The 20,536-nt window shown below is 44.3% G+C and overlaps 1 protein-coding gene and 1 long non-coding RNA gene across 9 annotated transcripts in view; one reads left to right on the top strand and one right to left on the bottom strand.

Moving 5' to 3' along the window:
- Mgat4a (alpha-1,3-mannosyl-glycoprotein 4-beta-N-acetylglucosaminyltransferase A) overlaps positions 1-20,536 on the top strand; it is a 113,349-nt gene that overhangs the window by 61,088 nt on the left and 31,725 nt on the right. For all 8 annotated transcript variants that reach the window (XM_063267508.1, XM_063267509.1, XM_039083970.2 and 5 more), the window contains 2 exons: positions 109-249; positions 5,785-5,918. In XM_063267508.1, coding sequence (XP_063123578.1) covers positions 109-249; positions 5,785-5,918 — 275 coding nt within the window. The remainder of the gene's footprint in view (positions 1-108; positions 250-5,784; positions 5,919-20,536) is intronic.
- LOC120094669 (uncharacterized) overlaps positions 1-20,536 on the bottom strand; it is a 30,282-nt gene that overhangs the window by 2,265 nt on the left and 7,481 nt on the right. The gene's annotated exons all lie outside the window — the stretch shown is intronic.

Genomic DNA, 20,536 nt, shown 5'->3' with positions numbered 1-20,536 from the left:
GAGCCTGCCTGGTTGTATTTCTCTGTGTTTGTTCTCAGCTAACTTTCAAAAGAGAGACTCCGGAAGGTAAGGGGTTCTGGCCACTTACTTGTCTTTTCTGTGTTTCAGATAATACCATAAAGCTTCTAAAAGAGTTGACAAGCAAAAAATCACTTCAAGTGCCAAGTATTTATTATCATTTGCCTCATCTATTGCAAAATGAAAGAAGCCTTCAGCCCGCCGTACAGATTGGCAGTGGAAGAACGGGAGGTGTGTTCACTGTGTGCCTGCTATCTGAATGGTGACTCGGAGGGTTTGGTTGACCACTAGGAAGATGTCTAGCAGGACAAAGGAGTAGAATTAAGAATATATTTAATAGCCGGGGCTGGGGATTTAGCTCAGTGGTAGAGCGCTTACCTAGGAAGCGCAAGGCCCTGGGTTTGGCCCCCAGCTCCGGAAAAAAAAAAAAGAATATATTTAATATATAAATATTAATGTAATTAATATATTAAAACCAAATTAAATAAATTAAATGTAAATTAAAATATAATCCAATTAGTATTAATATTAACACATTAATATAAATATATTTTAAATATCCATATTTAAGCCATTGTATTAATAATGTAATTGTTGGTATTGTTAAATTATAACATATTAAATTGTAATTATTAAATCATGATATGTAATTTATTAATATAAAATATTTTTATATTTATATATTAAGTATATGTATTTAGTGTCTGCGCAGCAGCTTGGGGCTCAGTGTAATCTGCTTATTGAAAGGGTATGGGGATTGGGGATTTAGCTCAGCGGTAGAGCGCTTGCCTAGCAAGCGCAAGTGCCTGGGTTCGGTCCCCAGCTCCGGAAAAAAAAAAAGAAAAAAAAAAAAAAGGAAGGGTATGGGCATCTCTTCCATATATCAAAACGGGATCGGCGAGCATGTAGTTTAGGGGAAAAAAACTTTGAACCTTTGTCCACTTTCTATTTTAAAAACGGGGAGGTAGAGAGATGACCCCCATGTCTCATTCCAGCATTAATGGCTCTTCCCAAGCCTGCCGAGGGGTTTAAGCTGGACCTGCTTTCCCCTAGACACATGGGGCAGACTGTTGTTTTGCTCTCATGAGCTTCCCACAGGGTAACACTTGCTGTGGTTTTTCCTACCAAGTCACTCCTTGAATTCCCCTCCTAGGACCCTCATATTTCTAGTCCTTCACTGCTATGTGACTTTACAATTTTCAACTGAATTGAACTCGGACATTTTAGGTTGACTTTTTCTTCACAGATTTAAAATGTAGGGGCCAAAATATTATAATCAATGAAACAATAATTCTAGAAGTTCTTCCTCCTTCATCACTGGGGATTTTGTTTTTAAATGAGGTTTCACTATGTAGCCCAAGCTTCCCTGGAACACAAGCTCCTTCCCCCTCACCTCACTGAGTAGCTGGGATTTCAGGTGTGCGCCATGCTGCTGGTTTGAATTTCATTTTTGTGTTAATGTTTTTTCAGATTTATTTTATGTGTTGAACCATGTCCCGTATGATAGCAGGATTGCCACCTTCAGACCTAAGAAAAGAGCATTGGCTCCCCTGGACCTGGGATTAGATGTGGTTGTGAGCCACAATGTGGGCACTGGGAATAGAACCCAGGTCCTCTGCAAGAGCAGCAGGTGCTCCTAGTGGCTGAGCCATCTCCCCAGCCCTTGAGTTGCTTTAGTTGGCTTTTCCTTTGTGCAGTTCTCATGTTTGTACCCAGGGCCCACATCTCTGAGGAATATTTGACTCAGTGGGAACCTCAAGCATCTTTCTCTTCATCTCTTGTCATTTGAGCTGTTATTACGTTATTAGTTACTGTGTTACTGTGTTACTGTGTTACTGTGTTACTGTGTTACTATGTTTCTAAGCCTCTGCATCCATCTTCCTTTGGTTCTTCCATCTTTATGTTTTATAAATAATTTACAATGACGTATGATCTTCCTATAAAAGTTGTTCGTCTTATGCTAGCCCATTCAGATGAACTCTTTATTATTAATTCAATAACTATTTATTGAGGCAAGGGATCCATCCTTCAGGGGCTGAATATAGAAGATCTGATATGTATAGAACACTGTTAGCTACTTTCTTTAGAACTTCAACTGCTAATTACTTGTAAAAGGTAACATTGATCTCTCCCTTTAATAGCCATTCTGGGTAAGGTTCCATAGCCAATTTAGGCTGCATTTTCATTAATGAGAGTAACAAATGAAAAGAAGATTGTGTTTTTAAAAGTCTTTTAGCACCTGAGAGGCAGAGGCAGGAGATGTTCATGAGTTCCAGGCCAAGCAGGACTCCACAGAGGGATTGATGTCCCCTCAACTCAGTCCCCCCAAGTCATTTGGAATGTTGAAGATCTCTAGCAGGTTCTTTTTTTTTCTTTTTTCTTTCTTTTTTTCGGAGCGGGTGACTGAACCCAGGACCTTGCGCTTGCTAGGCAAGCGCTCTACCACTGAGCTAAATCCCCAACCCCATTCTAGCAAGTTCTTATCTAGTTCTTTTTTGGTTTGATGGCTGACATGCTGTATTCCTTTCAAACACTTACTTAATTTCATTCATTTTATCCATTATAAACACTGCAAGATCTTGACCATCTAGTTTTTACTAGTCCACACTCTTAATAAAGTGGGTTCTGTTTTTAATATGTAGAAAAAGCAGTCAGTCAGCTTGAAGTATGGGGAAAATCCTTACTTAATTTTAAAAAAAAAACTCTCCTAAATCTTTAGACAATCCTTAGTGGTTCTAGAGCTAAGTAAGAACCCTTAGGATGTCCTTAAAGAAAAAAAAGCCATTGACCTCTGCTTAGAAAAACATACATTAGAAACATTATTTTGCGCATGGTTTCTGGGATTCATGTTTTGTGGAAGCCCGGAACCTATGTAGTGTGTAGGGATTTTGCATCTAGAACGTCCATTGTCTAGATCCAAGCAGAGCTGCTGCTGCTAGAGGGTCTGTTTTTCAGTAGTCAGTCTGGTTAATCCCAGAGCAGCAGCAAAGCCATCCTCAGGCTTGGGAGAGGGACAGTGCTTCAGGTGTTGGCTGGTCCGAAGAGACAGGCTGGGATTCCGAAGTTCAGAAACAGCTCTCACACACAGCCCCTGGGTCCTCCCACACACCAGTGAGGTAGCCAGGCACAGCCAACCCAGATGGCAAAGCAGAGGCATCTGCCAGTACGGCATGACCAGTAATAAGAAGGCCTGTAACTTGGCCATCTATAAAACTGAACTGGTGGAGCAAATGGCATGATTTATTTTGGAGGGATGGGCAAGGAAATCACACCCATAAAACAGCACCTAACTGCTAGGAGAGATCAATTAGAAGTGCTTGCTTTTCACATTAGTAGTTACGGTTGGAACTCAGATATGCCGTATATGAGTCAATCCAAAAGCTGGGTCAAGAGTGTAGGTGCTCCCAAGTACTCAGGAGGCTGAAGGGGGAAACTTGAGGTCACAGCCACTCTGGGTAACAGCCTTGGGTTCAAGACCAATCTGAGCAACTTAGAAGAGTCTGTTCCAAAGCAGAAGTGAGGAGGGAACTGAGTGGCTCAATCAGTGGCAGGGAACTTGCCCTGGGTTTCACCCCTAGCTCTTTTATGTATCCACTTGAGACATCAGGTGGGTTTTGGAGGATTTGGAGGATTTTTGAGCACACAAGGACTGACGGGGCTGGGCTCCAGGGAATGACCATAGAGACTTCTAAGATTCCAGATGGAGTAACTGAACAGAGGCAGACAGTTTGCTGAGGCCCAGGAGAGTTCTGCAGCATTGTTTAAGATTTATTTGTATTGTCGGGGCTGGGGATTTAGCTCAGTGGTAGAGCGCTTACCTAGGAAGCGCAAGGCCCTGGGTTCAGTCCCCAGCTCCGAAAAAAAAAAAAAAGATTTATTTGTATTGTCTTTTAACTATGGAACTCATGTGTCTGATTAGGTGGTGTCTGTGTGTGAGTGTAGTGCCCAGGGAGGTCAGAAGTGTCAGATCCCCTGGAGTTATAAGCCATTGTGAGCCACAATGTGGGTGCTGGGAACCAAACTCAGGTCCTCTGCAGAACCTGTACTTAGTACTAACCATCGAGCCATCTCTGGAGCTTGGAGCATTGGTCTTCAAGAGAAGAGAATGTGTTAAATTTGGACAAGTTAAGTTTTGAGGAAGCTTTGAGCTGCTGACACAGGGACATGCCAAGCAGGGAGTTAGAGCTGGGACTCACAGGGGAAGTCATGTTAGGTTTGACTCTGCGAGTCATGATGGGTAAGTGGCTGAAGTAATGTGTCTAAGTGAGATCATCCAGGGCTCGAGTTCACCAGCAGCTAATGCCCAGTGAAAGAGGAAGCTAAAGCTAGGAGGAGGAGGAGAGGCAGAGGAATGAGGAGCAACTGACCAACCTCACATCTGAAGGAAACAAAGGCTAGACTAACAGTGAATGCCAAAAGCAGGGTGTGACGTAGCGCTAACAGAAGGTAGACAAAGATCGGGGATGCTACATTTAGAGAGTTTCTAGGTTTTTTTCTGGTTTACAGTAAGTAAGTTCTAGAATTGGGGTGTGACTTCCCCAATGGAAACCTCGGGATGAGTGTCTCCTCCACTCAGAATCGAACTCTGTTCGATTGTCTGTTCCGCTCAACTCCATGGCGGACTCTCCCCTCGGAGGCTCGTTCTGCCTTAGGGCTGTTCTGTTCCTGGCGAATCTTGATTACGTCAAGATTGTTCTGTCTTCAGCAACCTCCTGCTGCCGCTTCCTCTTCTGGAATGTTCTTTCTCAGTTCTCCTACGTCTCGAGAAAGTGCAGGCATCATTTAGGTTGCTTGCTGTTTTATGCCTGACCCCTGGAACGCTGTCTCTTATCAATAGGTGCAGAACAAGTAGAGTACATCTGAGAGGCACTGGCGACTGTCTCTAAAGTGAAAGAGAGGGATCTTAGGGGCAGTTCCTTCCACCACTCTTCCTCAGCATCCTCAGCTACAGAACAGGAAGATAGAGCTCATGCGTGGCCTCTAAACTGCCTTCTGGCCTCGGAATCCTAAGCATTTCTTGGCATCTCCAGGAAGCTGTTCTATGATTAAGATTCCCTTTTGTTTTGTTTGAGACAGGGACTCTCTATGTAGCTTTGGCTTCTCTGGAGCCAGGCTGGCCTCCAACTCAACGAGCTCTGCCTGCCTCTGCCTCCCAAGCACTGGGTGGGCTTAAAGGCGTGCGCCGTCATGTCTGGTTTCAGGTTATTTTTAACACTTGCTGCGGTGTATATACATAGTGCCTAGAATATTAATGCTTTTATGGTTTTAAGATAAAAGAGTACTTTAAAAGGACTTCGAAATAAAATCAGTTTGGTGGCATGATATATGGAATCCTCAAAATCACTGAGGCAGATTAAATTGTGTGGTGAAATGAGGGTAATGAGCCCGGGTGTTTTGTGGCTTGTCCCCAGATTTCCTATTTGCCCAAGGCCTCTTCCTGGTTCTCTCGGGCTTCTGAGACGCAAGATATCCACTCACAAGATGTCTCAGGGTTTCTAAGCCTGGCCTGTAGGGTACCGAGCTGCAGCAGTTGGCTTGGCATGGTCTTTTATTAGCACCAGTTAGTTGCTGTGTGGTTTGCACACGCCCCTGGCCTAGCCACATGGCAGAGAATTATGGTGTTATAGGAATTATTCCTTGTCATTTCTTCTCTCTAAAATCGAACCCCTCAATTACCCCTATAAAGTTGTCTGTATCGTTGTGATAAAGTCTTTTCTTATTATTATAAGATCTCCTCACATAATTACTGTATTTTTTTTCCTGCAGTTTCAATAGTCATGGGGATTCCTACTGTGAAGAGAGAAGTTAAATCTTACCTCATAGAGACCCTTCACTCCCTTATTGATAATCTGTATCCTGAAGAGAAGCTGGACTGTGTTATAGTTGTCTTCATAGGAGAGGTAATCGCTTGTTATTTCTTTCACCTTGTGTGACCCGAGGGTTAAGAGACTCACCAAATATCCGCATGTGTTTCTATAAGCATTTAAGCCAGTGGTTCTCAACCTGTGGGTTGTGGCCCTATGGGGGTGGAAGATCTGATACATCCTGCGTATCAGATATTGACGTCACGATTCATAACAGTAGCAAACTTAGAGTTATGGAATAGCAATGTGGGGGTCACCACCACATGAAGAAGTGTAGTGAAGGGTCACACATTAGGAAGGTTGAGAACCAGTGTAGAGGATCAGTTTGTTCCCCCTTGGTTTTTAGAATGTTGAAGCGCTGGGCACAGAACTTAGGGTACAGAGCCCTTCTGTGGCACTGGTGAGATCCGGGGTCAGTCCTTAACCTTCTCCCTTACATGGGAAGGATTTTAGGTTGCATTGCCAGTTCAGGACCCCAAGTCCCACTGCTTCAGAGCTCATTTCCTATCAAATGAATATGGTCTCAGCAACAAACACATACGGACCACTAAGTTCAGTCATGAAACATATAACGAACTTGCCTGCTCTTCATATAAGTAGGAACATTAGTTTTCAGAAAGTTAATTCTTCCTATGGCTTGTATACACATATACCAGACAGTTGTTTTGTCTTATGTTGTTGAATAGTGAATGTTTTTTTCATGCGAGGGGTGGTGGCGGTAGTGATGGTGGAATAAAGACTTTAAAAAATTAAAGGTACCAACATCATTTTGTTTTCTGGCTTCCAAGTATTCTGCAGTCTTGTTTCAGAGTCATTTTGTTTTTCCTTCAATTTATGATCCATGGGTAAGTTGTTTGAGTTCCTGCAGTGATCAGCGACAACATTAAGTATTCGTGTAAATGAAGTGCTGTGTAGCTGTATGGTTACTGGCTTGACACTATTTTCTAAATGAAGTTCAGCGTCGAAACACATCAAAATATTCATATGTGACCAGCAGGCTCTGCAAGAGTTGAGCTACTTCCTCTTCCTACAGTCTGTGGAAGAGCTTGTTTCTTTTTTTTCCCAGGTGATATTAGTCTATACACATGGGACGATGAAACCTCAAGCTAGATCATATTGGTTTGTGGCCATATCTGGGCCGGACTGTCTTGATTGGTGTTGATGTGGGGTGGCCAAGCCCACTGTGAGTGGCACCATCCCTACGCAGGTGGTCCTGGGTTGTATAAGAAATCTTGAGCATGAGTCAGAGAGCAAAGCAGCAAGCAGTTCTGACCTCCCTCAGTGATGTGCTGTGACCTGGAAACATATGCCAAATAAGCCCTCCCTTGAGTTGCTTTTGGTAAGAGTGGGATTTTTTTGTTTTTTGTTTTTTTTCAAGATGGGTTTTTTTGTTGTAGCTCTGGCTATTCTGGGACTCACTCTGTAGACCAGGCTGGCCTGAACTCAGATTCAGACTGCCTGCTTCTGCCCTCTAGGTGCTGGGATTAAAGGTGTGGGCCACCACTGCCTGGCTGTCAGATTCTTTTTTAATTACAACAATAGAAAAGCAAACTACGGCATTTTGTTTTTCAATTTGATGGGTAAAAAGTAACAATTTGGCCCTTGCCAAAATAGCTCAGTGTGGAAACTGTTGGGCGGGAAAGTAATTCTTGCTCTTGTTTAATTGGATTTCTCCACGGCATGGAACTAAATGCTGGTTTGTGTGACTCCTGACCATTTGCATTTGTAATTGCTTTTATAAACTTTGCTCATTTTTTAATGCTTTGGTTTGCAAGAAGTTTTCATACATGAGGAACAGACTTCCCTTTGAAGTAGTTTGTCCAATTTGCTACTTGTATTAATGTTATTATGATTCTTTTTCCTTTTAAGTTACCTCTTTTCAAATTTTAAGCAACCAAACCTGCCAATCATATATATATGTCTGCCCCGAGGGTGGGCCTCTCCTACGCAAAGCAGTTGAGCAGTGACTATGAATATTGAAGTATGCTCTTGGTTCAGCACTGTGCGATTAAAACCAAATTTCAGCATAGACGTTTGCAAGTTCAGAAATATATTTAAGCAGATAAACACTTACATAAAACCCCTCAGTGTGCATTAATGAAACAAGAACTATGTCTTGGGATATAATCAAACTATTAGTAACTAGCACGTTCCTTGAGCACTGGGATTATGGGTGATCCTACTTGCTACCAGAAAGGATTCTATAAAGTTAGAATTAATCTATAATGAGAATATTAATCTTAATGGGGAAAGGCTTAAGACTAAAAGGATCATCTTTATACACTTGAACAATAGTTTAGAGATGAGTGTAAATAGGTGTTTGAGTCTCCCTTTGTCACTGCTGTTTAGCTGCTCATTGAGGCAACGTCTCTGTGTTTGTGATCAGAGGACCTGCGTTCAGGGGTACATCTTGCCTCTTGAGGAAGTTGTTTCCTTGTCCTGATCCTCCACTCCCTTCAGCTCATGCAGTAATCGTTCTTTTGCCCCTTAGTGCTCAGCACTCCTTCAGGGAGTCACTGTGAGCATTCATGGGGAGAAGCTGGGGACTGGCCAGGCCAAGCTGTGTCAACAGTGTTCCTGTTTCCAAAAGGCTCTCTGTTGGACGGCAGGGTTTGTCCATGTTTCCCCATAGAATATCAATTCAGAAAGTCCATCCTGAACAGAAGACTCTGAATGTTTCTCTGGATTCAGCCACCAGGCAGTTTAAAGTCATTGCTGAGTCTGAGTCTCGATGAGTCAGTTAGGAGTGTTTCCCTAGGCATTCATCAGGCACCAGTAACAGCGTCTTCGGTGGCCTTGAGCATGATTTGTGCACAGGATGATTGGGGTTCTCCAGACTCCTCAGCATCTGTCTTCTACTTGATAACATCATAGGAATGTCTAGTGAGCACTGTAGGGGTCTGAATATGAATGGTTCCCATAGTGTTTGAAGGCTTAGTCACCAGTGAGTGGCACTATTTAAAAGGATTAGAAGGATTAAGAGGTGTGGCTTTGTTGGAGGAAGTGTGTCACTGGGGGTGGGTTTTAAGGTTTCAAAGTCCCATGCCAAACCCAGAGTCTCTCCCTTTTGCCCGTGGATCAGGATATAGTTCTAAGGTCTGTTCTCATGCCTCTATGTTCCTGCCGTGATGATAGGGGACTGAACCTCTGAAACTGTAAGCCAGCTCCTGTGCAGTGCTTTCTCCTATAATAATTGGCCTTGGTCATGGTGTTTCCTCACAGTAATAGAACAGGGACTAAGACAGGCAACTCTTAATTTGTCAGAACTTAGTGAACCTTGTCTCCTTAAGCTCTTGCAGATCTCCACATGCTCCCGGGAGTTCTCTGTTCAGTGCTAATCCTGTGCCCAGTGTCTCGTACAGATCTGTGTGTCCTCCCTTCTGTGTGTGTTACTCCAAAGTCTGCCTCTTCCTTTCCACTCCCTTCTTCCTCCACCCCAGCTGATCACCTTCTGTGAGGCAACTGCTGGTCTCCCAGTTACATACATTAGTGATAGCACTAATGGGCAAATATGAAAAAAAATTTTTTTTCAGGCAAATCAGGGATTTCTACAAAGGCATGACTATCTCTAGCTTATATATATATATATATATATATATATATATATATATATATATATATATATATATATGAGGAGAGAATAAGAATGAAAAGATTCTGGAGATGCTGGACATGTTTGTGCATGCCTATAAACTCAGACCTGAGGAGACTGAGACAGGAGGATCGCTGGAAGTTCAGAGCTAGCCAGGTCTACAAAAGACTGTTTTTTTGAAGTATTGGTTTGTAAAGAGAACGTGTAGGTCACCATGGATCGTCTCTGCTTCTCTAATGTCGCCTTTTCTTCTTTGTATTTTTATTTACTTATTTATTACTTAGCTTTCATTTTAAAATTTAAAGTATTCACTTCTGTTTCTTAAATCATTTTTGAGTTTTGAGAATCCCTCTCTCCTCCCAATGTCACTCATATACCCTTTCTTACATTCTTTCAAATTCACGGCCTTGTGTTTCATTAATTGTTATATATACACATGTGTTCTATAGGTTGCGTGTACCCCGGATACATAAATACAGCCTGCTTAGTGTGTATAATGTCACTCAGGTGTGTTTTCAGGGCTGACCATGTGGTATTAGATGTCATATCTGTGTGCTTTTCCCTGGGGCAGATCGTTTTCTCAGGACCTCAGCCTTCCTCAGTGGCCTGCAGCTCTTGGTGCAAGGTGAAAGCCTGAGGGCCGTCCCCATCCACCTCTGTTGTTGCTCAGGCTTAGGCGGCCATGCTGATGAGACTTTGTGAGTGTGGTTTCTGACGTTCTTAGGAGACACGACCTCAGAGTAAACTCCATTTCTCTACCTCTTATCCTTCCATTCCTCTCAAAAAGATCCCTGAGCTTTCGGAACAGGAGTTGTATCGTAGACAGGCTGGGCTCCACACTTCTGCGCATCGATGGATGTGGTTTTCTGTAATGTCGATGTGGTTTTCTCCGTCCGTTGCAAAGAGAAGCTTCCGGGATGTGAGGACTACTCTTATCTGGCTAGACCCCAGGGAAAGATCAAAGTATTTTTATGTGTATGGATGCTTTGCTCGCGTCTGTGCGTCTGTGTCTTGGTGCTGCATGCACACCTGCTATCAGTGGAGGCCAGGAGAGGGAGTTGGATCCCACAGGAGTGGAGTTAACAGACAGTTATGAGCTGCCATCTGGGTACTGGGTCCTTTAAAAGAGCAACCAGTGCCCCTAAGCACCCATTCAACTCTCCAGCCTTTTTTTTTTTTTTTTTTTTTTTTTTTTTTTTTTGAGAGGACCAAAAGATGTTTATCTCTGGGAGAGCAATCCTTAGCTACTCTTTTGTCCTTTGTTTCTCTCGGTTCAGAACTTCAGAAGGGTTAGAGAGAGGGATGGGCTCTAGTTGTTCTGAGAGGTTCTTTGTGTGACCTAAGTGGTTGGACCATTCTCGGGGTTTTTTGTGTGTTTGTTGTTGTTAAAGTTTAGTTATAGTATTTAGAGTTACCCTCTGACCTCCCAACACACACCATGGCATGTCCCCCTCTCTCCAAGTAAATACATACATATTAAAAATGAAGTATAAGGGAATGGGGCTCAGACAGACATTCTGGGGACAGACTGTATCTTAGATGCCATTGACTTGCCTTTATTCACTGCTCTGTGATGCCTGACTTCACTGTGCCATTTTGTGCATCTTCCCAGTCTGGTTCCTCAACCCAACCCCAGCTGTGTGCTTTCACCCCAGCCAGCTTTCAGTAGCTCTGTTGTTTTTGGTGTTGTTGGCTATTGTCTTAGGGTCTTCTTGCTGGGAGCAGACACCATGACCAAGGCAAGTCTTATAAGGACAACATTTAACTGGGGCTGGCTTACAGGCTCAGAGGTTCAGTCCATTATCACCAAGGCAGGAGCATGGCAGCATCCAGGCAGGCATGGTGCAGGAGGAGCTGAGAGTTCTACCTCTTGTCCTGAAGGCAGCAAGGAGAAGACTGGCTTCCAGGCAGCTAGGATGAGGGTTTGAAAGCCCACACCCACAGTGACACACCCACTCCAACAAGGCCACACCTCCTAATAGTGTCACTCCCTGGGCCAAGCATATATAAATCAATCACCAATATTCCTGCAGTTTCTGCTGGTTGCAGCTAAGATCCTATCTGATGGGACTGTATCTTTTTTTAAAAAACAAAAATTAAAACGAAAATACTTGAATTTTATAGACTGTCATCAAACAGAACAGGCAGTTGGCGGTGTGGTTGCCTGGCTGTGTTGGCAGTTAGATGATCTTTTAGTGGATTAGAAAGTGCATGGATTTTTGAGGCAGTATCAGGCACAATTCAGCCTGCATGACTGACAGGCAGGGACGTTGGGGATAACTATAATGATTGCCAAGACTTCAGAAAGACCTATTTGGGCTGAGAGGAGAATTAAGTATCTTCGCTAATGTTTTTAATTCTTCTCTCACAGTTTTATTTTATAAATGACAATATTACATCATTTGGAATGTAGGTTCTTTCAAAGCTTATTTTAATGGTCAGTTATCCAGCTAAAATTTTAGTTAATTAAATTAATGAATGTAGTTAATGTCTTGAGATAGTGTCTCCCTATGTAGCCCTAGCTGACCTGGAACTCACTATATAAACCAGGCTGGCTCAAACTCAGAGATCCACCCACCTCTGCCTTCCCAATCCTGAGATTTTAGAGGCCTATGCTGCCATACGGGGCTTCAGCCTGAATTCTTGAATTCGCTGGCACATTTATTAGTGTTTCAGGGGCAGGGTTGAGTGAGTTCAGCCTCACTGGATAGCAACATTGTGACTTGTGCTCTCTTTTGACTTGTCTAGTATCTGTCACACTTGATTCTCTTCCTTCCTGAATCACTTCAAAATGTGCTTATCTCTGAGCTTGAGTTGAAAAGATTTTTTTTTCTCTTTCCAGATGAATGTGTGCCTGGTCTCTCTTGTCCTTCCCTCCCCTCCTTCCCCCTCCCCCTCTCTCTGACTGGGGGTTGGATTCAGGGCCTCAGGCTTGCTAGGAGGAGTAGTAAGTATGACCAGCTTTTTAACTTTTTTTTTTTTTTTTTGGTTCTTTTTCTGGGGACCGAACCCAGGGCCTTGCGCTTCCTAGGTAAGCGCTCTACCACTGAGCTAAATCCCCAGCCCCATGACCAGCTTTTTAAAGGAAACCCTTTAGTTTGAAAGAGGTGCCTGGCAGGTCTTGAGCCAGTGATCCTTTTGCACCAGCTTGACAGATGGCTGGACCCACAGGTGCGCATTAGTACCTGCCCTTCCCCATTCCAGCTGTCGTCTCTCCTCCTCTTATTTTTACAGAGCTGGTGGGGGCAGGGATGGGGGCGGGGCTAAGTAGCATCTTCCAGCTTTAAAAGGATTTGTTTATCATTGTGCGGTCTGTTTGTTCTGCTTTGTGTGTGGTGTGTGTGTGTGTGTGTGTGTGTGTGTGTGTGTGTGTGTGTGTGTGTGTGTGTGTGTGTTTTATTTTTCTGCTTCTGGAGAAAAGTTTTATATATACACATACCTTGGCAACATTGTATTGAGCCCTTTGTGGATCTTTCTGGTTTCCTAGGTGGTCATCGGAGAGTTTGCTACTAGGGAATACCTTGCCTAGTGCATTCCACGGTACTAACACACAGGCTTCCGTGTCTGTTACCGGATTAATCTGCTTCCAGGGCTGCCCTTTGGCTGTAGGGTGAGATGTCTGTGGGAAGCTGCTTGATGCAGGCCCTGCCCTGTTTGGTTTGCTGGCCTTTCTGCACGGGGCCTGATGTATTCCGACCCCTCCTTCTCCTCTTCCCATTCATTCTGTTTGGGCTTCGTGCTGCATTTTGGAGCTAAATCTCAGGCCAGCGCTTCACTGCCTCCTGTAGGTTTGCATGCATTGATGACCCACAGTCCTGTCCTACAGTTTTGGTCTCCCCAGGATTGCTCTGGACGTTTGAAGCCCTTTGTGTTTCCAAACACCTTTAGAGTCATTGCAGTGGCTTCTCAGTGGCAACATCTTCAGTTGAGTGTGGTTTTTTTCCTTTGTTCTTTTCCTTAAGTTAATGGGCAAGTCATGGCAAGTTTCTTTTCCTTCCTCCTGTCCCTTTCTACCCCTCCCTCTGTCTTCTGTCTTCTCTTCATAAGTTCGTTGATTGACTCTACTCAGAAACCTTTTTTTTTTTTGTATTATTTTTTGTTTCTGTATTTGTATTTTTTTGTATTAGTTTGTATTCTACTTGCTTTTTTATGAGTCATCAGGGGTATGGGTTTTTAGGCTACTAGCTGACGGGGGATAAAGATGTGTTCTAGACATCTAGGCAATGATTATATTATTTTAATTACTACTACAAAAACAAACTTGCCAACTTTCCTTCAGCCAGAAAACTCTTCTTGTTTGTCCCCTATGGTTACTGAGACCAAGCCACACTTGCTAGCCTGAGAATTTCAGTTGTTAATATTTCAAAATGAAGCTTGTGGTTCTTGGGTCTGCGTCCACGCCGCCTTGCGAGCCTGAGAATTTCAGTTGTTAATATTTCAAAATGAAGCTTGTGGTTCTTGGTTCTGCGTCTCACTGATAATGGTGTGTGACTTCCAGGAAGGAACGTGGGAGATGCTGCTGAGTCTCTTATCCAGGCCAAAGCTTTGTGAGGTCCATCTTTCCCGTTAGATACTCGCTTTGTGAGTGTGTATTTGGTGAGGGAGTTGTCTGTGTAAAACCTTTCCTCTCCTAGAGTACGTATTGCCAGCCTCCACTATGGTTCTCACTGAGAATATGTTTCTCAGACTCTTTCTCTTAAAGATATATTTATTATCTATAAGTACCCTGTAGCTGTCTTCAGACACACCAGAAGGGGGCATCAGATCTTATTACAGATGGTTGTGAGCCACCTTGTGGTTGCTGGGATTTGAACTCAGGACCTCTGGAGGAATAGTCGGTGTTCTTAACCGCTGAGCCATCTCTCCAGCCCCAGACTCTCTCTTGCTGAACGAGTGTTTATTGAAGTACCACTGCGAAGCAGGTGCTGAGGAGGATGACAGATAAATTCTCCAAACTGAAGTTCGTACAAGAGTATCTCTTTCTGTAACATTGGCGCTCTGTTTTGGAGGGGAGATTAATTTTTAGTTTGATGTACAGATTGCTGAGCGGTCTATGCAGTGCTATTCAAAGCTATAAGCTCCCTCTTAGTACCACACTAGCTGTATCTCAAGTTTTTTTGTTTTTGTTTTGTTTTGTTTTTTTTAAGCTTAGAGGGAGGAAGGATATGAATGAACAGGAATGGCAGTGTGCACACATGTGTGGTACTGCAGAGGCCAGAAGTGGCAGATCACCCCAGAGCTGGAGTTATAGGTGGTTGATATGAGCTGTCTGGTATAGGTGCTGGGAACTGAACTCAGGTTCCCTGTAAGAGCAGTCGGTGCTCTTAACTGCTGAGCCATCTCCCCAGCCCCTACACTCCATGCCCCTTTGTTTTTTCATTCAGATCAAAATACTTTCTAAGTTCCTACAGAATTGTTTTCCTTGACCCCCATGGGTTATATAGAAATGTTTTTACATCCTTACCTATTTGAGAATTTCTTACAATCCGCACTGTTAACTGATCTCCATTTCAACCCCATTGTAGTCAGAGAACACCATTTATATGGTGTTGGCCCTTCCAACCTTCTCAGTACTTGTTTATTGGCTACTGTGCTCTGTGTGTGCCCAGAGGATCCTGCGTGCTCATGTGACATATTTTCATAGAGATGTTTAGTAGATTAAGTTGGTAAAATTACTAGAGTTTAGGGTTAAAGTCCTGGCTCCAGAGTCCCAGTGGGCTAGCCTCGGCTACAAATCCAGATGATCATTGATGGGCTAGCCTCAGCCATGCCTCCAGATTATCATTGATGAGAGCAGAGAAAGGATGTGGCCATGTAGGGCAGCACAATTTGAAGGGCTTTAGAACACCAAGTCTGTCTCCAGGGGCTGACAGAACTCGGAGATGTGGTAGAGAAGAGAAACCGAAGAGGCTCTGGAGTTTGCTTGACTGACTGACAGGAAATCTGGGTCAGGCCAGTGCTCTGAGATCTGTGTCTCAGTTCTGAATCTGTAAGGCATTCAGGAGAAACTGCCATCTCTGTCATCAGTTGAGGGGGCAGTTTGGTTTCTAGATGTGATTGTTCCTGCTATGGGGTTCAGCCTCAGAATCTGAAGTAATTGCCTCCAATAGAGGGGTGATTTGCCCTGTGGTGAGGGGGAGTTTCAGTCCAGTCATAAAGATACTCGTTGATCAGCTCTGTGGCCTCTGGTGTCAAATGTAGCTGCTAAGAGGAGGAGTCTGGAGGAAACGTAGTTAAAGCAGCAAAATTGAGGGAGAATGGGGCAGGTGGGGAGGGAGTCCATATCCGGAGCTCATATAGTGTGGAGCTCTGCTCTGTTTCTGTGCCAATCTAGTCAGCTGTTCTGGATTTTTTTTAAAGATTTATTTATTTTATGTATATGAGTACACTATAGCTGTCTTCAGACACACCAGGTCCCATTACAGATGGTTGTGAGCCACCATGTGGTTGCTGGGAATTGAACTCAGAACCTTTGGAAGAGCAGCCAGTGCTCTTTACTGCTGAGCCATCTCTCCAGCCTCTGTTCTAGATTTTAAACTGTGTATGACCATACTGGGGCATCTGTAGTATCTTGGCCTGTTAAACCCCTAAGGTATTTATATACACGTTAGTTATAAATCATATAAATGTTGACTGGGAAAACGTATTTATTTCATATCCCCTTGGAGCTCGGTCATGATCCTTGAAGAAGTGATCGTGGTGGGTTCATCAGGGAGTAAAATGCAACCTTTCCATTGAAATCTCTGGAGATGATGCAGCTCGTTTGCGTAGCGTGGCAGATGTTTGCTCCTTGGAAGGTGAATGGGTCAGGGGAGGGAAGAAAGGGAGACGGACGATACGTGGATGCTGTGGAGTGGTCTTATTGGTGCAGAGGTCATAGGGCAAAAGCGTGAGACCACAGCGGTCCTGAGATGTTCAGGAGGAGGCCTGTGAGTGGCTGGAGCTCAGTCGGGGGTGGTCCAGAGTTTTCTAGGGGGCGGTCTGGAGCTCAGTAGTGGGGCGCCCAGAAGGATAGGATGAAGGAACATGGGACTTTCTAGGTCATCACACAGCTCTGCTTTTGCTCCAGGTCAAGGGGACTGGCAGGTTTTGTTTTTGTTTTTGTTTTTTGGGTGTTGTTGTTGTTGTTGTTGTTGTTGTTGTTGTTGTAATAATCAATGGTAAATATGTTCTGTTTTGTGAGTCATTCGGTCCGTGAGCCTTACCAATACAGATGAGGATGCTCACAGCCATCCATCAGACTGAGCATGAGGACCCTAATGGAGGAGTTAGAGAAAGGACTGAAGGAGTTGAAGGCGTTTCCAACCTCATAGGAAGAACAACAATATCAACCAGCCAGAATCCCCAGAGCTCCCAGGGACTAAACCACCAACCAAAGAGTACACGTAGAGGGACCCATGGCTCCAGCTGCATATGTGGCAGAGGATGGCATTGTCTGGCATCAGTGGGAGGAGAGGTCCTTGGTCCTATGAAGGCTTGGTTCCCCAGTGAATGAAAATGCCAGGGAGGTGAAGTGGGAGTGGGTGGGTGGGAGGGGGAACACCCTCATAGAAGCAGGGGGAGGGGGAACTGGGAAAGGGGAACATTTGAAATGTAAATACATAAAATAACCAATAAAAAACAAACTTAAAAAAACTATTAAACTCTCCATGTCTAGCGTGCAGATAGCCGTGGATCATACACAGTGAAGGTTACGCTCGTGCTCTAAGGAAGTGTGGGACATTGATTCAGGCCAGCGGGCAGTGGGTCGGGCTTGCTGAACTTGCTCCAACGTGGAAAGCTCCTTGAAAATTTCAAGTAGAGAAGACCCTTGACATATTGTAATACCTTTCTTTTGTAAAGTTATGTGTGTGCATATATGCAAGCCATCTGTGTGCATGGTGCCCCAGAGGCCAGAAGGGAGCCCAGGGTCCCCCATTATACTGCAGGGACAGAGAAAGGCTTTAAAAAATTGTACGGTGCTCCTCAGTTGTATTGCTGCAACTTTAGCCACAATAGTTACCAAGATTAGAAATTAACAGTTAACTTAAAAAAAATGTTAAAAAGTTACATTCTTACATTCTCTCTCTCTCCTCTCTCTCTCTCTCTCTCTCTCTCTCTCTCTCTTTCTCTCTCTCTCTTTCTTGTGAGTATATGTATGAGTTGTGTGTGCATGAATGCACATGTATGTGTGTGTATGGTTTGTGCAGTGTGTATGGTATGTGTGTGTGTTGTGAGGGAGGGGTGTATGTGCAGTGTGTATGTTGTGTGTGTGTGTTGTGGGGGAGATGTTGTATACATGTGTGTGTTCTGTGTCACACAGAGGTCAGAGTACAGCCAAATACTTTGTTCCTTGCTAGGTGCTTTTATCCACTGAGCCATCCTGTGGGCCCAGCACTCTTGTTTGCCCCCCCACCATGAGGTCTCATTATGTAGGCCCATTGGCTTTGAACTAACAGATCTACCTATCTCTGCCTCCCTGCTGGGAATAGAGACGCACCACACCCAGTCTCCCGATAGACGCCAAATGGTTGTCATTTGGATTCCTTGCTGCTACTGCTGTGGTCACTCTGTGTTTCCGCATCCCAGGCACGGGATTGCATCCAGGAATCCCGAATCTGCAGCTTCTTCTCACAGTGACAGCTCCTTAGGAATCTGGCCAATCTTATCCTGGTCACCAGGGTGATAGTGTCCCAGCTTGAATGTCTCCGGCATGTTCTCACCATTGCACCGTGGTTACAGGCCTTGCTGAGCTGTCACGGCCTGCCATTTTAAAGTCTCCACTGGTGGCTTTGGTAAGGACAGGGACCGTTGTCATGACCCAGGCAAGTTCTGGACTAGGCTACCCAAGAGCTTCCAGAAGTGGTCAGTTAACGAATGGATTTGAACCAAGGGGAGTGCTGGGTCCTGTGAGGGAATGTCTTCTGTCATCCACAGATGGGAGGAGACTAAAAGGCTGGGACAGGTAATTCAAATGAGGTAGTCATTTTTTTTTTTTTTTTAGCCTTTTAACTTCCTCTTTCTGATTCACTATATTATAGTACATGACCATTTTAGAAACTAGTAAAGCTCACAGAAATACTGTGGTTATGTGTTTGCCTTTGTTTGAAGTTAAAAACTGAAGTATTTATGTGGGCAATAGTACCCTTGTCTCAGATCAGGAAATAAGGTCTGTTTGGTTTTTGTTTGTTTGTTTTGTTTTTTTCCGTAAGCTCTCAACCCTATGTTTGAACATGTCGTCTGTCCTCTTGGTTCTGCCGATTGTCAGGTACAAATTATTGGTTTCTGGCGGTGGTGGACCTTGTGACACAAGCAGCTAGAATGATGGGAAAATGTTCAATTGACTGTTCTGAGGCCCTAGACAGTAGACTACTCAGGGTAAGGCTGTCGAAGAGACAGAAATAGATGCTGTGAGCCCTGGCTTCTAGCTGGTGACACATTCTGTGTCAGTACAGAAGGGAGAATACCAAACTGAGCTGCTGGAAAAATCTCCGATGAGGGTTCTGAAAGGAGGGTGTTACACAGCACCCCCTGCCCCTGTGGCAGCCTTTACTGTGTCAGGACACTAGGCTCAGAGGAGACACCCGAGGCTGGAGGACGAAGAGCATGAAGCCCAACACTTCCAGCGCTCAAGTCATATAAGAGCTGAGCTGACCGGCCCTAGTGGCCTCTTCAGATCCTTAGTGTGGTATGTGGTCTGACATGAAATTCATGAGTATTTAAAGCTGTACACCAATGCACTTTCTCATTACGTACCGGCCTTTCTTTGAGACAGGGTGTCACTGGCTGGTCTGCGCTGTGGAGACCAGTCTGATCTCAGACTCAAAGATCCACCCGTCTCTGCCTCGATGGTGACCTTTGACTGGTAATCAGTCTTTCCAGCCTACTTTGACTCCTAAGTTTACTACTGAAGTACAGGTAGTCTCTGGTCCCTGCTGGTCTCCGTTTGCCTGGAGCATCTTTTAAATGTCCTCACTTTCACTTTCTGTATATGTAATCGAAGATAACATGAAGCAGCATACTGGTGTGTGTGTGTATGTCTGAGAGAATGTGTGAGTGTGTGTATGTGTGTGTGTGTATACACTCGGTCACTCTTTTTCATTGGGGAACCACCCAGTTCATTTATGTTCACAGCACTCACTGGTAGGTAAGGATTCCTTCTGCCAGTTTTCTCGTGGTTTTCTAGCTCATCCTGCACTTTGTTCTGTATTGCTGCCTGCCTTTGTGGTTTCATGTAGTTGAGCGCTTTGAATGCTGTCTGGTTGTGTTTCCTGCCTCTTCTGAAAAGTTTTGCATTGCAGTTTCTGTGAGGCTCCCATAGAACAGCCTGAGGTTGGCAGACCTCACACAGCTCTCCGCCTTCGCCCCTCCCACATGTGCCTCTGATTGGAGACTTTCCACCATTTCCTAGTGTTTCCTGGATGGTTTGCCTTCAATGTTGTTGAAAAACTTTGTGCTAAGGGCTGATTGCTTTATAAACGCCAGCCCAGTCCTAGAGAATGCATTCTGTGCATCTTGTTTACCACCAAGTTTGTCCTTTGATATCTTCTGTGCCTTAAGAAATGTGTATGGGTGTTTGTCTGCTAATATGTCTGTCTACTACTTGCATGCCTAGTGCCCGAGGAGGCCAAAAGATGTTGTCAGATGCCCTAGGACTAGTTATAGGCAATTATGAGCCACCATGTGGGTGCTGGGAGTCAAAGCCAGGTCTCCCAGAAGAGCAGCCAGCACTCCTAACCACTGCCCCTCTCCAGCCCCTCAAGATCAGAGGACTTTCATTTCAGCTCGAAGAACTTTCTCTAGCAAGTGCTGTAAAGTGATGGACTTGGGTTCCCCTCCATCTGTTTATACAGGTTTTAGACATTTGTGCTGTGCACAGGGTAAGGTGGGCATGCTTGTACCTTTGCACACGTGGAGATCACAGGATGGCTTCTGGGAATGGGTTCTCCATGAGTCCGTTCTTCCTGTTCCTGGGAATTGAACTCAAACCTGGTAGCATGTTGCCTTACCACTGAGCCACCTTGCCAGTCCTGTTTCTCCATTTCTGAAAGGCAGATGTACAGGATGTTCTTGTCCTTTCACC

This window comes from Rattus norvegicus, chromosome 9 (genome assembly GCF_036323735.1).
Source record: "Rattus norvegicus strain BN/NHsdMcwi chromosome 9, GRCr8, whole genome shotgun sequence".
NCBI classification, from domain to species: Eukaryota; Metazoa; Chordata; class Mammalia; order Rodentia; family Muridae; genus Rattus; species Rattus norvegicus.
The sequence above is the reverse complement of the archived record's forward strand: the minus strand, read 5'-3'. Positions and strand labels throughout refer to the sequence as shown.